This window comes from Manis pentadactyla, chromosome 1, assembly GCF_030020395.1.
Source record: "Manis pentadactyla isolate mManPen7 chromosome 1, mManPen7.hap1, whole genome shotgun sequence".
Lineage (NCBI taxonomy): Eukaryota > Metazoa > Chordata > Mammalia > Pholidota > Manidae > Manis > Manis pentadactyla.
In genome coordinates, this window is record NC_080019.1 from 91,334,553 (window position 1) to 91,351,777 (window position 17,225).

General features: G+C 34.2%; 1 protein-coding gene across 1 annotated transcript in view; it reads left to right on the top strand.

Annotated features, from left to right (window-relative positions):
* The window catches only part of RSRC1 (arginine and serine rich coiled-coil 1), a 470,761-nt gene that overhangs the window by 381,579 nt on the left and 71,957 nt on the right, over nucleotides 1-17,225 (top strand). Inside the window, exon 8 of the mRNA XM_057488446.1 lies at nucleotides 276-344. Coding sequence (XP_057344429.1) covers nucleotides 276-344 — 69 coding nt within the window. The remainder of the gene's footprint in view (nucleotides 1-275; nucleotides 345-17,225) is intronic.

Sequence of the window (17,225 nt, forward strand, 5' to 3'; positions counted from 1 at the left end):
AATGACCAACAGTTTTTCCCAGTTATGCCATCATTTGAACTTATGCTGCTTAAATTCATTTTCTACTTTGAACTGAGATTACCTTGAACCAAGCTTCAAAGATTCTAAATATTATGATTAAAGATTGCAAAAGTATATTTTAAATTTTCTACCATTTTGTGTTTTTCTTCTAATTCACAAAAAATATGTAATGAATTTAATTTCTTTTTCCCTAGTATTTTCACTTAGAATACAAGCATAAAATAAATGCAGACATTTCATTGTTTTTGTTTCAGCTAAAGCTGATGAAGCATTGAAAGCCAAAGAAAGAAATGAAGAAGAAGCAAAGAGAAGAAAGGAGGAAGGTAAAGGCATGTGTTCCTTTTGTTTCAAAGCAGTCATTTTATAGTGAAGAGCCATTATTTGGCTTGATTCTCTCCTTTACCTGAATAGGCCATTGAATATAATCAAATGCTTTAGGGGGTACCTCCTGCCACTTCATGAAACCTAAACTATGATACAGTATGACACTATATTCAATGTCTTGAACACTAATTAATGTTTGCTAGTGTAAAATTAGTTTATATGCATCCTCGTATATATTCTGGAGAAACTGGGAAGATATAAAATTATAAAGTAGAGCTGATGTGGTTTCCTTCTGACTTTGATTTTTATAGTTAGCAATTGTCAAAGTCAGTCATAGAAATGGATTGAGCTTTTCTGTACATTTTGAAATACTTTAGCAGTGATGAAGAAAAGTCCCCTTGCCAACAGAACTTTAAATTAAAGAGCTGTTAAGAGGAAACAATAAAATGCTTAATATCAGAAATAGCCATCATTCAAATTAAATTCATGTCATAGTTTTTATAGATAAAATATTTTCTTTACAGATAAAATATTAACAACATTCAAGCCACCACCCAAAAATATTACAAAGAAATCTGACATGTTTTTATCTCTCCTAACAAATTTTTATTTCCCCTTTCATCTGCTGTGATTTATATGAATGAAAATTTTGCATTTTTCCTTCACAGAAGCTTTATATATACACTGCTGTAAGTTACAGTGCTTAAAGCAAGATCAGGCAAATCTTTTTCAGTGAGTAAAGTTGATGATTCACTTAGACTGGCAATCATATCACTTTACTGGCTAATTAGCAGAGTAACTATTTCCTCTGTGAGTTTTCAAGAAGTTGAAGCCTGATAATGTGTTCCAAAATACTACCTTTGAGTGCTATTATCTATATCTGAAAATTGAAAAGCTTACCTTATTACATATTTTTATATGTAATATAAAAGATTTGCACTCCCAACTCAGTTGGAAACTGAGACCCAATAGAATCCAAAATGTTTGAGTGTGATGCTTTAGAATGCTTAAAAGCAGTATTCCATTGGAGCTACCAAAACAAATACAAACAAAAAACCTGTAGGTTTACATGGCAGAACCCTATAAATATGTAGGTTCAAACTAAATGTGGACTGATTTATACATATAGATGTATAGTGTTCTTACCTTACTTCTTCCTTTTAACTTCTGACTTTATGCTCTTATCCCAGATCAACTAATTTTATGGTATACTGAGAAAGCAAGTGAATATCCCTGTCAAGAATCCTCAGTAGAATTTTCCTCTTTTAGCTCTCTGAAGTGCACATTTTGGCATTTTTAGTGGAAGCAGTGGCCACCCATAGTGTAAATAAATATAATACTAGATGCAAAATAGTCTAAGCAAATTATAATTGTTTAATACCACTTTGTTATGTGGTATTCTGATCAATGTAACTAATTAATAGCATAATAGCCTTTATAAGACACAGTGGTACTGTAGAGAACAAGTATGGTACTTATAACCAGCCAACACAGTGCATGTAGATTGCAGTAGTTATTAGTCTAATCACATTAATCAAATCTTAATTGGCATCATAATCAGTTGAAAAAGAATGGCACTAATACAGTAACCACAGATATTGAAACTGCTGGTTGATTTATTATTATGAAAAAATGCATAATATGAATGCTTGACCTAGTCAAACTTTTTTTCAATTGAAGTATTATTGATATACAATCTTATATTTGTTTCAAATATATAGCACAGTGAGTGGTTCAACAGTTACCTGTATTATTAAATCCTCACCCCAACTCATGCAGTTACTACTATCAATCCATGTAGAAAGCTGTTACAGAGTTACTGACTATATTCTCCATACTGTACAGCTATCCCAATGGCTAACTTAGATTGTGATTAACAATTTTTGTGCTCCTTTATCCCCTTCACCCTCTTCACCTACCCACCCCAACCCCTCCCCCATGGTAACCACTAGTCCCTCCTCAGTGTCTGCGAGTCTACTCCTGTTTTGTTCATTCTGTTCTGCTTTGTTTTTATATTCCATAAATAAGTGAAATCACATGGCATTTGTCTTTCTCCTCCTGGTTATTTCACTGAGCATAATACCCTCTAGATCCATCCATGATTTTACAAATGGCAGGATTTATTTTCCTTTTATGGATGAATAATATTCCATTGTGTATATGCAGCACATTTTCTTTATCCATTCATCTTTTCATAGACACTTAGATTGCTTCCATATCTTGGCTGTTGTAAATAATGCAGAGATAAACATAGGGGTGCATATATCTTTTCAAATCAGGGATCTTGTTATCTTCAGGTAAATTCCTAGGAGTAGAATTACTGGGTCGAATGGTATTTCTATTTTTAGTTTTTTGAGGAACCTCCATACTGCTTTCTGCAGTGGTTGCACCAATTTGCAGTCCCACCAGTAGTGTAGGAGAGTTCCTATTTCTCCACATCCTTGCCAACACTTGTTATTTCTTTTCTTTTGGATAGTAGCCATTCTAACTGGTGTGATGTGATATTTCATTATGGTTTTGATTTGCATTTCCCTGATGATTAGTGATATGGAGCATCTATCTTTTCATGTGCCTGTTGGCCATCTGTATTTCTTCTTTGGGGAAATGTCTGTTCAGGTCCTCCAACCATTTCTCAGAATCCCTTATTTATATGGTGACAATTGATACTTCTAGTAGTCTTTGTTTTTTCATTAAATTGAGTTCTAAACATATCTGAACAGGTATTTTGTTACTTTCATAACTATAGGTACTTGGACATTATATTGTAATTCTTTTGAAATTATTCTTTCATTTAGATTTTCACTTAGTCACACTGACCTTTTGCTGAGTCTGTGATAATACAGTAACCTTTTCCATTTCAATACCTGAAGATTGCTGGGAAAGCACACCCTTCTAGTCATAGCTAATTTAATTTGACCTAATTATTTGACCTAATAAATGCTTGACTTCAGCTTTCTCTTTTTCTCAGTATGTGTTTGAAATAAATGCTAACTATATTTAATTAAAGTCATTTCAACTTTTATCCTTTTGATTTCATTTTATATCACTGATTGCTTTAGCATATTGCTTACGTTTTCTGTATTTTACTTTTATGTTTATTATGGTATTTAAGAGTTCTAATTGTGTTTTAAGTCCATTTATAAGCATAAAAGTCTTTCTTCACATTTTGACTTTTCTCTGGTACGAATTTCTTATTTGTAGCATAATAGCAGCTTTTGAATGTTTTTTCCCCTTGTGTTTATTCAGAATAGCTCTACCCATCTGTTAGTTTTCTACTGAAAATACTTTTGTTTCCAAAAGTGTTAGGCAACCCATTCTAAATTATTCATGGAAATGGTGGACATAATATGTAGTTCAAGTGAAGACTTAGAGCAATCCTCAAGTTTCATTTGGTTAAGTTGAAATTCATCAAACCTTTTGCCACATCTGATTGACAAGAAGTAAAATAGATGAGCCTTAATTTCATCTCTGTTATTGTTTTTAATCCTTTAACAAAAGCTAGGATAAAAAAGTACTAGTAGCTCAAAGGGAAAGGGGGGCCAGGCAGTGCTCTAAGTATTTTACATAATTTTAACTCTCTAATGCTCATGAATTCTGTGAGGTGTTTGCTGTTATTATCTCTGTACCATAGGAGGGTAGGAAAGAGGCATGGAGTGCTTAATAACTTGCTCTATAAATGAAAAGTAGTGAAGCCCGTGTGTGAACTCAGGCAGTATTACTACAATACACATTTTTCTTTTTTAAACAGCCTACCAAAATCGCAACCCTTACGATCAGTGTTCAAATATAGTATGACTTAATTCCCTCTTCTTCTCTCCTTTGCCTTCCTCTCCGGATCTCACCCTCTAGCTCTTTAAGATTTGTTTGCTGTATTTTTCATGTCCTCAGATAGAGCTGTACCTGTAGAGGCTGCCTCACTTGGGTTTCTGGGACACCCAACAGGTGAGGTACTCCAGTCAGAGGCACATTTTGTCAAGCTGTCCATGTACTTTTCCCAGGTTCTCTATCTACTAGTGATGGGCTAGTCTATGTAAGATGCTCACTTGTCCAGTCCACAGAGCCAGACCTAAGCATCTATTTTCTCAAGTCCCTTTCTCAGAGGTCCTGGCCCTCCTAGTGCCTTGAGGTCCCAGGCATAAAGCAGTTAGCACCAAGTCTTACCCACACTTAGGGAGAGAACTCCTATTTCCCTCCTCTGTGGTCTGAGCCTAAGACCAGAGAAGATGATGAAGTTGGTGGTTCTGAGGTATCCTTTCTTCCTTCTGGAGACCCTTTATAAGAAGGTGGTTGGAGTGAAGTTAGAAGGGTAAAGTTAACAGGTAGGTTCAGGGTTATCGCTTGTGAGCCACTGTTTATTTAGTTGGCATATTGACATAAGTAGGTTAGGTAGAAATTAGGATTGTTCTTTCTAGCCCTCGTCCTGAATTGACTGCCCATTATAATAGCAGTATTTCCTTTTTAGATTTAAATGTTTGAACATTTATCCCTCTTCCCTCTTTGTCTTACTTTATTAGGTAGTTCCATTCCAGGATTTATAATACCATTTTAGGAAATTTGTGTACCCATGTATTAGATTTAATAGTTCTGCATCTTTCATAATGTGGTATATTTTTAATATCTGTATAGTCTTTTAACACTTTAGCTCTAATGTTAGACATCTGTTTCCTTTAAGAATAAGATTAATCTGTTTAGCTTGAATGCATTGCTTTGTTCCATATTTTTTCCTCAAGTTCTTATTTAGTCAAAAATCACTCAAGAACAAATACTCATTTAGCCTAACCATCTGTCTTATTTCCCTCAGCAATGAATTTTCCTTTATAGTCCCTTTGATTCCATGTCTGTAAGAACTTGATTGTTAAAGATTTTTAGCCTTTATTTTGTATATGGTTTTATCTGTCATATTACATAGCATCGGCTATTTATTCCTGTTTGATGCTTCCAGTGAATGTGTACTAATTCATTTTAAACTATCTTTTTAACAAAACAAAGAGTCTTTCCTTATTTTCCTAATAGAACACTAGTAATGTTTTTGCTTCATATGCATTCAGCTGTACTCTGGACTTGAAAGCCAGTTTATATCACATTTTACTTATTTTCAATAAGGTATTCACGTATATGGAAAGTGCATGCAGCGATATCTATTTAACCATTATTAGGCCTCCAGTGACCAACCATCATGTATTTCCTTACCAATTTAAATATTTTCTGGGCTCTACACATGTAAATTTCAAGACCAGCTAAAAGCTACAGCCTTCTTTTCAATCACATATTTCCAAAATAAATTAAACATTAAGAAGCTGACATACATCTTGAATGCCTACAGGTATACAATCCTGAGAGTAACCTAGGGAAGCTATTGCAATATAATGAATCAATTGTACTCTAGTGGAAATAGCCCTACTTCTTCTAGCTGAAGTAAGAGAATGAGGTTCAGAGTCCCAGCTCTGCCATTTACTTGTTCTGTGACTGATAAGTTCCTTAACTTCACTGTGACTCTAAGTGAGGAAGATGATATAATCTGCCTAGAATGGTTATAAATAGAAATGGCATATAGTACTTTAAAAAACTATATAGAACTACATAAGTGTACATTTTTATTACTCAGAATTGAAATACAAAGAGTACAATGATTGTCCTTTAATCATTCATTCCTTTAGTAACTTCCATCAATTCAAACTTTCATCCAGTACATGCTGGGTACTGTTTTAAGCCAGATGAATAGAGCAATGGAACAAGAAATAGAAATGCCTACACTCAAAAAGCTTACATTTTAGAGGGGGAAGACTGAAAACAAATAATAAAATACAGTAAACTCAAATAGGTATTAGTATTTTCTTATCAACTACGTGAACGTAAGTGATCCTTTTAAATCTAGTTCCCCCTTCTGTTAATAAATAAGGATAATAAACTACCTACCATCTAAGAAATTAGTTGTAATACAGTAGATGTGAAAAAATTTTGTAGACTTTATAGAATATTAGTTTTTGCTCTTTTATAATTAATTAAAAAAATACTTTAGCACTCCTCAGTGATTCATAGGTAAAAAAGGAAATTACAAAGGAAAATATAAAGCCACAGATCAAAATTTATGGGATGAAGATGATACTGTTGGACTAGTTTATTTGAACTCACTCTCCTTCTGAGAACAGATAGAAAAGCTGTTAATAATATTAAAACATATGTTTGAAGGCATCAGTTATTAAGGCAGTGGAGAAACATATGTCCCAGGTCCAAGAAAAGAAGAGTAGCTCAACACTTGGAGCCAGTTTTTCCATAGAGATGATTCCAGTAGTGGCATCTGTCTGCCAATTCTTGAAGAGGTCACTGAAAAGCTAAAAATCTGGCAGAAGATTGGAGAGACTTATGGAGCCATGAGGACAAACAAGAATTCAAGACCAGTCAAGAAAGGGAAGACTGATAAAACCATCAGGGTTTGGGTTGGGATCTTACTAGATTACTCCCCAAAAAAGTAAGGAAAAATCAGAAGACAGGCACCCCTAGCAACTGAAGCCCAGTCTGTGATTGAATTACGATGATTCAAGATTGCTAGTCCTCTAACCAATTACCAGAGCAGATATAAACCCTTTGGGAAGAAACGAACATTATCCTAAGCCTCAAATTATCTTTACAAGTATTTCTACATGGCATCTATTTTAAAAAACCAGGCATATGAGAAAAAAAGATGAAGAACCATGAGAAACAAAAGGACAAGAGAAACAACACTCAGTAGGAACAGATTCTCAGAGGATCAAGATAATGGAGCTGCTAGACACAGATTTTGACATTAATTTGTTCATAAGAAGAAAAGACAGTGTGACAATGTTGGAAACCATGAACAAAATAAAAAGAAAGTACTGAACTGAAAAATACATTAACTGAAATGAAGAACTTTAAAAGGGCTGAAGTTACAACTATGCAGATCAGGTAAAAGAGTTAGAGACCCGGAAGGAATTAGAAGAAATCATCTTGAATGAAGCAATGAAAGCAGCAGGACAGAAAGTACAGGAAAGAACTTGAGAGACATAAAGGATATGAAGAAAAGATTCACAGTGAATATAATGACAGTCCCAGAAAAAGAGAGATTTAAGATAAGCAGTATTTGGCAGGAAATGGCTGAGAATTTCCCACAACTGTCAAAAAGACAAGCTACAAACTAATGAAGCACTACAAACCAGATACATACAAAGGAAACTACACCTAGGCACATTAAAGTTATAAAAACTTAAAACAACAGAGAAAATAGATTATATTCAAAGGAGCAAATATAAGACTAGAAGCTGATTTCTCAACAGAAATATTTAGGAAGACATATACACTCTAATACCTGGTAGAGCACCTTTCAAATTCTTGAAAGAAAATAACCACAAACCTAAAATTTTGAACCCAGCAAAAATATCCTTCAAGAATGAAGGTGCAGTAAAGATAATAGGCAAAAATAGGGAAATTGTCACCAACAGGCCCTTCACTAAAGGAAATATTAATGAAAAAATTGAAAGCCAGCTGTCATTCCACCTGCTAGAGATATAAACAATGTAAACATCTTGTTAGATATTATGGCTATTTGACAGTAGAGATACGTGAAATAATAAGTGATACAGAAATACATGAAATAATAAGTGATACTAAGGGAATATGGTATAAATTAAACATATGCACTGTTTATAGGTGTGTAAAGAATATATATCCTAAGTATTTTGTATATCCTAAATACATTGAATCACAGATTTTCTGATACTTACAGCTGTGGTCACCCCAGAATTCAACGTTGATAATATCAGAAGCATTGTTTAGTGTATTCTTTTAACACAAGGTTTTTTTGTTGTTAGCACCACTTTGCATTACCCATGTTGTAAGTACCTTGAAGGATACAGAAATGAAAGGGTCTCTTTTGCTCTCAAAGAACTTATAGTCAATGTAGGAAGGCATAATTAATGTACCTGAAATGGCAGCAAAGAGCATAAAACAACATATAGTTATGAAATAAATTGTTTGGAGATTACTAAATGAGCCACAGATTTACAAGAAAACAGGCATGTTATTTTTTTTCATGTTTTTATTAGGTTAATTGACTATTGAAGCTCCCAATACTATATTTTACGTTTTTTTACAACATCGGGGCAAAATTCATTTTACTTGAATTTAAGTTTGCCTGCACTCCACAGAAGCAATTAAACACTACCAAAAAAGCAGCTTTATTACCTGTGAAAACAAATTACTTTCTGCAAATATACTTGATTTTTTTTTTCAAGCCAACTGTAAGTAATTCAGGTATTAAAGCCTATACTACCTACATTAGGAAATTTTTTTTGTTTAAAATTTCCTATCATTAAACACTAATTTTCTCAGTTTAACATTGTTATCTTGATTCTGTTATAGATAAATGAACACTGCAATAAAAAATCACTGATGATTACCCACTTGTTGTCCCTCAAAATTATGTGTTTGGTTCACATGTATATATATCTAAAGAAATTTGGCATCATGATTAATAGTAACCCTCTTAAACTTCCAACATTCAGTTTGTTACTTACTAGCTGTATACATTAACCTTTGCCTCAGTTTCACATCTTAACAGTAAGGCTAATGGAAGTAGCTAGTCACTGGAGTTAATATGTGTAATTAGTGCCTCAGAGGTAGTATGTATTATATAAATATTAGTCCTACTATACTTCAGTTCTATAAAAAATTTTACCCTTTTTTACCCTCGTGGCATCCTAGATATTTTAGTAAAAATCTATGAAATTCTCTATTATAGTATTTCTTAACAACAAAAAAAGAAATATCTAATAAAAGAAATTTAACTCCACTACAAAATTAACAAAAAATTTGGCCTAACTTTCTTTACTGAGATATAACTGACATGTAACATAGTATAAGTTTAAGGTGTGCAAGTTTATAATAAAACATTGGTTGTAATTACTATGCTGTGCATTATTTTCCAGAACTTATTTATCTAGTAGTTGCAAGTTTATACCCATAAATAACATCCTCTTACCCCAGTTCCTGGTAACCACTATTCTACTATCTGTTTTTATAAGTTTGGCTTTTTGGGGGTTTCCACATGTAAGTGATACCATACAGTATTTGTCTTTCTCTTTGTGACATATCTCACTTAGCATAATGCCTTTGAGGTCCAGCCATGTTGTCACAAATGGCAGAATTTCCTTCTTTCTCATGGCTAGATAATATTTCATTTTGTGTGCATGTGTATATACATAGACATACATGCTATATATATAATATACATACAGTAAAGTTTTCTGTTTCTCTTTATAAAGAACATATATACACACACACATATATATATATATATATATATACTGCATCCTATTTATCCATTCAACCATTGATAGGCACTTAGGTTGTTTCTGTATCTTTGCTATTGATGATAATGTTGCAGTATACATGGGAATTAAGATACCTTTCCGATAACCTGTTTTCATTTCCTTTGTATATATACCCAGAAGTTGGATTGCTGGATCATATGGTTATTTTTTAATATGGTGAGGAACCTCCATACTATTTTCTATAGTGGCTGCACCAATTTATATTCCCACCAACAGTGTACTCCCTTTTCTCCACATCCTTTCGAACACTTATTTCTCATGTTCTTAATGATAGCCATTCTAACAGGTATGAAGTGATATTTCACTGTGGTTTTGATTTGCATTTCCCTAACAATTAGTGATGTTGTTGAGCATCTTTTCATGTGCCGGTTGGCCATTTGGGTGTTCTTGGAAAAATACCTATTGAGTTCCTGTGCCCATGTTTAAATCAAAACTTAAAGTACCTTTTTTCTTAATGAGTTGTATGAGTTCTTTATTTATGTATTTATGCTTTATCCAGCATATGGTTTACAATTATACAAGTATTCTCTCCCATTCCATACATTGCCTTTTCATTTTGATGGTTTCTTTTGCTGTACAGAAGCTTTTGAGATTGATGTAGTCCCACTTGTTGATTTTTGCTTTTGCTTTTGTTGTTTGTTTTGGTGGCATATCCAAGAAATCATTGTCAGGACCATATATATTTGCCATATATATTTACTATTTTTGTATCATCTTGATGAATTGACCTCTTTATCATTTTGTAATCACCTTTGTTTCTTGTTACCATTTTTGACTTAAAGTGTATTTTGCCTGATATAAATATAGCTACTCTCACTTTCGTTTGGTTTTCCACTTGCATGGAATATCTTTTTCCGTCCTTTCACTTTGACCCTCTGTTTGTCCTTAAATCTGAATGAGTCTCTTGCAGGCAGTACATAGTTGGGTTTTGTTTTTTATCCATCTAGTCACTCTGTGCTTTCAATTGATGGATTCAACCTATTTACATTTATAGTAATTAGGGTTTCTCCTGCTATCTGAAAGCAGAGCATTCCAGTGAAACTTTTAGTAAGCCGAAATGGCATAAAGCAAAGCATTAACATTAGTTTATATCAAAAAATTTTTGAACATTCCCAGACCCAAATATTACCTCTCAGGCTTTTCTGATACGTTAGGACACATCTTGCTAATGGATACACAAAATAAGTTAAGGTAAAGCACAAATGCTCACAGACCCTGCTCAAAGCTACAGTGGCTTGATGCTGAGATACTGAGTCTGACTCCCCAGGAAGGAGCTGGTGGGGCCACTCACTGCTTAGGGTGTGCACTTGCCTCTGTAAGTGCTCATTGCAATAAACACTGAATGCTATTTTCACTTTCTGCCTTTTTTCATAAAAGTGAAAATTCTCTTTGGATTTCTTTCAGTTAGCAAGAACAAGTACTAAAGTAAGTCTTTCATAAAAGCAAAGTGGTGTGACACAAACTTTAGAAAAGTGGGGAATAGGAGGATACCTATATTGAATTGTAAGGACTTAAGTAATGCAATCTTACTAGTTGCTTTATGGCTGTTTTGTAGTTGCATTTTTTTCCCTCTGTTACTTCTCCTTAGTGGTTTGCTCTGTTTCCTCTTTCTCTACCTTTTGTCAATCTGCTTTAGGTTTTCACTTTGTGGCTACCATGAGGCTTACATGAAACATCTTATTGATAAAACAGTCCATTATAAGCTGGTAGCAACTTAGGTCACACACAAAATCTCCACCCTTTTACCCCCCCCTTGTATATTTTTGATGTTATGATTACCTCTTTCTATACTGTGTATTCGTTAACAAACTATAGTAGCTATAGTTCTTTTTATTACTCTTTTCCTTTAACTTTTAAACTGTAGTTAAGTGGTTAACACACATCCTAGAGAACTAGACTTTCCTAAACCTGACTATATATTTACCTTTATCAGTGTGTTGTATACTTTCATATGTTTTCATATCAATAATTAACATTTTTTTTTTCCAGCTTGAAGAACTCCTTTCAGCATTTCTTGCAAGGAAGGTCTAGTGATCAACACCTTCAGCTTTTGTTTGTCTGGTCAAATCATTTTTTCCCCTTTGCATCAGAAGGATAACTTTGTTGTATATAGTACTCTTGGCTGAAAATTGTTTTTCTTTCAACACATTGAGTATGTTATTCCTTTCCCTTTTGGCCTGTAGGATATCTGCTGAGAAATCTGCTGATACCCTGATAGGGATTGCTTTATAGGTTACAATCTTTTTCCTCTGGCTGATTTTAGGATTCTTTCTTTATCTTTAATTTTTGACCATTTCATTATACTCATTATAATGTATCTTGGAGAAGATCTTTTTGGATTGAAATACAGGGTGATCTATTATCTTCATGAACATGAATGACCAAGTCTCTTCCCAGGCTTGAGGAGTTCTCAGCTATTATTTCTTGAAATAAACTTTGCACCCTCTTCTTTTTCTGGAATCCCAATTTTTCTAGTATTTGTATATTTGATGGGGTCCTATAGATCATGTAAGCTTTATTTACTCTTTATCAGTCTTTTTCCTTTGTTTGCCTCTAACTGAGTAATTTTAGAGTCCCTAAACTCTAGCTCACTTATTCAGTCTTCCATTTGTTCTACTCTGATGTAGATGCTCTCTGTTGCCTTTTCTAATTTCACTCAATGAATTGTTCAGATACAACATTTCTGTTTGATTCTTTTTTTATGATTTATGTCTCCATTAAGTTTCTGATTTTCCAGATTTCATTGGATTATCTTTCTGTGTTTTCTTGTGGCTTGTTGAATTTCCTTAAAAGAGCTACTTTGAATATCAACTAAATCACAGAAACCATGCCTTTGAGTTTAGTTATTGGAGGATTATGTTATCTTTTGGTGATGACGTTTCATCCATTTTTCATGTTCCTTGTACTTTTGTATTACTGCTTTCACATTTGAAGTAGCAGATACTTCCTCAGATTTTTACTAGTTTCATTTCGATGGGATATACTGTTTGTTGGTCATGGGATTTTCTCCAACCTTGTATGGATATACCTGATCCACACTTCTTTCTCCCTCTTGTGTCAGAATTCTTTTTTTTTATTTTGGTATCATTAATATACAATTACATGAGCAACATTATGGTTACTAGACTCCCTCCATTATCAAGTCCCCACCACATACCCCATTACAGTCACTGTCCATCAGCGTAGTGTGTCAGAATTCTTAAGCTTTTATATCTTATCTGGTTCTTACAACTCACTCGTCTGGCTGCTGGACACTTCTCATTTGCTTTCCAGAAGGTGGCACTATTGCTAGTGTTTGTGGTTTTTCCCTTGCCCACACACCCTGGTCTTGTTTTCTGAGAGCACTCTGTTTACTGGCGCTCTCTCACTGTTGCACTCAGGAGTGTGCACAGGAACCAGCTGTAGAGTGGGGGCAGGTGTGGGTTTAGCATTCATAACACTGGGATGCCATTGGGCCCTATGAGAGCCTCCTCAGGTGAGGTTCTCCCAGGTGAGGCTCCTAGACAGACTTCCTGCTATAGTCCTGAGTGCAACATCCAGAATTACATCACCTTAATGTCCCTTGGTATTCTTATCTGCCTCTTTCCTGATCTCTGTGCCACCCCTGTACCCCCCAACCCCAATCCCAAGTAGTAGAGTTCCCACCTTAGTACCCTGGGTGCTGCTGAAGAGAAATGGGTTTCTCCAGCAATGTCCCACATAGCGAGGAAGTAAATACTCACTGACTGCTCTCCCTTTACTCCACCAGAGAGGTTGCCAGTGGCTGTTTAGCCCCGTGTAGGTTGTCTAGGGGCAGGGACAGCACTGACAGAGTTACTTTTTCTGTTTCCAGTACAACCAAACTTGTTTTGGGAGAGGGGGGATTTGCTCCAATGGCATACTGAACTCTCCCGCCAGAAAAGCTGGACTTGCACTGTCTCTCTTACATACATAGGTTTCTGCTCAAGTCAGCCTCCTCCAGGTTTTCCCAACAGTGGCTGAGAACGGTTGCAGTAGGTTTGCAGCTCCTGTTGGTTTCACAGCCCATACTGAGGTTTGTCTGCCTATTACCAGATGCACAGGTGGCCAAGACTTCTTCCAGGCCCCTTGGCATATGGCGATGGATCCTACCACTGCTATAAAGGTGTTCTTGTTCATTAGACTTGGCCTGATGAATTGTTTAAAAAGAGGGACCAAAAAAAGAGGCCATCTTATTCCCCTGATGTCACCCTCTGGCCCAACAGTAAAATTTAATCCCAAGGCTAAACAAAGGGTAGCACTTTCTATGTTACCCAAAAGTACATAGGTCACAATTATTGCTTGGTAAGTTCTAACTTTCTTTTTTATTGTAAAAGCTTCTGCAAATCACCTTTTGTATGTCAGTTTCATTATATGAAGAGTAATATCACAAAAAATCAGTGATTTTATCCACCTGTTCATTCTGACAGTAATTATCCAAGGACTTCTTAAGGCCAGTTCTTGATCTTAATAGTAACATTTCTTCTACACAAAATAAGATGTTTGTCTTTTTAATAAGCCAGGAAGACCTCCATCCAGTTCATATAAAAACTGTATTGTATTTTATATAGTAAATAGTATAGTAAAAGAAGATCAAGAATTATAACTTTACAGTTTTGACATATAAAAATCAGTTGTTCAAAAGTCTATGCCTCCATCTTCTAATTTTAGAAGTGCCACTACAAAAGTAATTTTTAAGGAAATTATGCTCCAATAATGATTCCTGTGGTGCATATATTATTTCTATCTATGGAATCAGAAGCTCAAGATGGATCAATTAATACCATACAAAGTCTTAACCATCTTCTCAGGGAATGAAACAGTATGGCAAAGATGAGTAGAATGATTGTAGCTAAAACCTGCTTTTATACTCTATTTGAAAGATCGACACTAGTTCATTGAAGAGAAAACTTGTTGTGTTTAATAAGCTGAAACATTATCTTCCTGTCAAGTTATCTGACATTTTACTTGTACCAGAAATAAGGAGGTACATCTATTTGCTAAAGATCAAACACAGGACAGTGTTCACCTCAGGAAGACAAATCAGCAAGTGCATGGATCAGGTTCTATTTATGTAAGATGATGATGGCTTAGACTAAGTAAGAATGCTCTGCCTTGATTATAGTAGCAGTATCTGGAAATAGTAATTACCTGTTAATTGAAAACAGAAGAAATACAAATAATTTTTGCAATTCATTATTGTTAGTGTTAGTAAGACTCAAGTATTATTTTAACTTCAGTGATGTCAGTATATATTCACTATAACAAATTATTAGGCCTAATTCAAGAAATATGACCAAAATCCAATTAAAGTATATGGATGTTTATTTCCTACAGCATACCTTATAATTTACCTTTGGCCACAAAATGTATGGCTATAACATATGAGATAAATATTTTAAGGATATTGATTACATATTAATCAATATATATACAAATAATGAAGTCAGACCTACTTTCTAAAAAGAATGTTTTATTCAAAAAATATTTTTATTTCCCAAAACATACTTTAGACTTACTGACAGACTAACAAATGTTAATCCTGCTCTTAGAAGTTCAGAATGAAAATCCAAGAATTCTATTACTGAGAAATTTTACAGAAAATCAGTCCTGTCTCTCTCTGCCATTGGAAGTATATTTGTGTGACCATTTTTACTGTAACTGATATTTCTTGAAAGTATTTATAAGTTTATTTTTCTGGAATTGTTGGCGTTCTTTGTCTTTATTTTCTAAAACCATGTTCCTAACTAGGGGGGGAAATTGGAGAATTAATATATACAATGAAAATGTTTCCTAAATTACAGCTATTCCAATGCAGTTTACTTGGTTTAAAATTTAAAAATGAAATGGAGAATACTGTCCAAAGAAAATAGCTTGTGCAAATTCAGTATGATTAGGAAACTGTCCACTGTTTTAAAATAAGAGGAAGTTCAATTTCTTTATATAAAATAATAATCTAACCAATTCTAGACCTTTCTACCTTACTATAAACTATTATTAATCCAAGACGATCAGCAGGACACAATTGAAATCATCTGTGATACCAAGAAAAAAATTATTATTCCCTGTCAAATTGGATATTAGGCATTGCATAGAGCAAGTGGGATGGGGGATCTAACCAAAATTTAGACTGTACTAAAGAGGAGAGCTGAAGTTTAAGAAACTCTTGTAGAGGATGTAAATATGATAAATATATGTGCACCCAATGCAGGAGCACTGACATATGTAAAACAAATACAAACAGAATTAAAGGAGGAAATAGAATGCAATGCATTCATTTTAGGAGACTTCAGCACATCACTCACTCCAAAGGACAGGTTAACCAGACAGACAATAAGGACACAGAGGCACTGAACAACACACTAGAACAGATGGACCTAACAGACATCTACAAGACTCTGCATCCAAAAGCAGCAGGATACACATTCTTCTCAAGTGCACATGGAACAATTTCCAGAATAGACCACAAAAAGAGCCTCAGTAAATTCAAAAAGACTGAAATTCTACCAACCAATTTCTCAGATAAAAACATAAAAAACTAGAAATAAATTGTGCAAAGAAAACAAAAAGGCTCACAAACACATGGAGGCTTAACAACATGCTCCTAAATAATCAGTGGATCAATGACCAAATTAAAACAGATCAAACAATATACAGAAACAAATGACAATGACAGCACAATGCCCCAACTACTGTGTGATGCAGCGAAGGTAGTTCTAAGAGGAAAGCATATAGCAATCCAGGCCTGTTTAAAGAAGGAAGAACAATCCTATATGAACAGTCTAAAGTCACAATTATTGGAACTAGAAAAAGAAGAAAAACTGAGGTCCAAAGTCAGCAAAAGGAGGGACATAATAAAGATCAGAGAAGAAATAAATAAATTGAGTTAAAACAATAGAAAAAATCAATGAAACCAAGAGCCAGTTCTTTGAGAAAATAAAATATATATATAAATTCCTAGCCAGACTTATTAAGAAAAAAAAGAAACTACACACGTAAACAGAATCAGAAATGAGAAAGGAAAAATCAGGAAGGACACCAAAGAAAGGCAAACAATTATTAGAGAATACTATGAAAATCTATATGCTAACAAGCTGGATAACCTAGATGAAATGGACAACTTTCTAGAAAAATACAAACTTCCAAGACTGACCAGGGAAGAAACAGAAAATCTAAACAGACCAATTACCAGCAACGAAATTGAATTGATAATCAAAAAACTACCAAAGACTAAAAACCCCCAGGCCAGATGGATTCACCGCAGAATTTTATCTGACATTTAGAGAAGACATAATACTCATTCTCCTTAAAGTTTTAAAAAAAATAGAAGGGAATTCTTCCAAATTCATTTTATGAAGCCAGCATTACTCTAATACCAAAACCAGGCAAAGACATCACCAAAAAAGAAAATTACAGACCAATATACCTGATGAACATAGATGCAAAAATACTCAACAAAATATTAGCAAACCGAATTCAAAAATACATCAAGAGGATCATACACCATGATCAAGTGGAATTCATCTTGGGGATGCA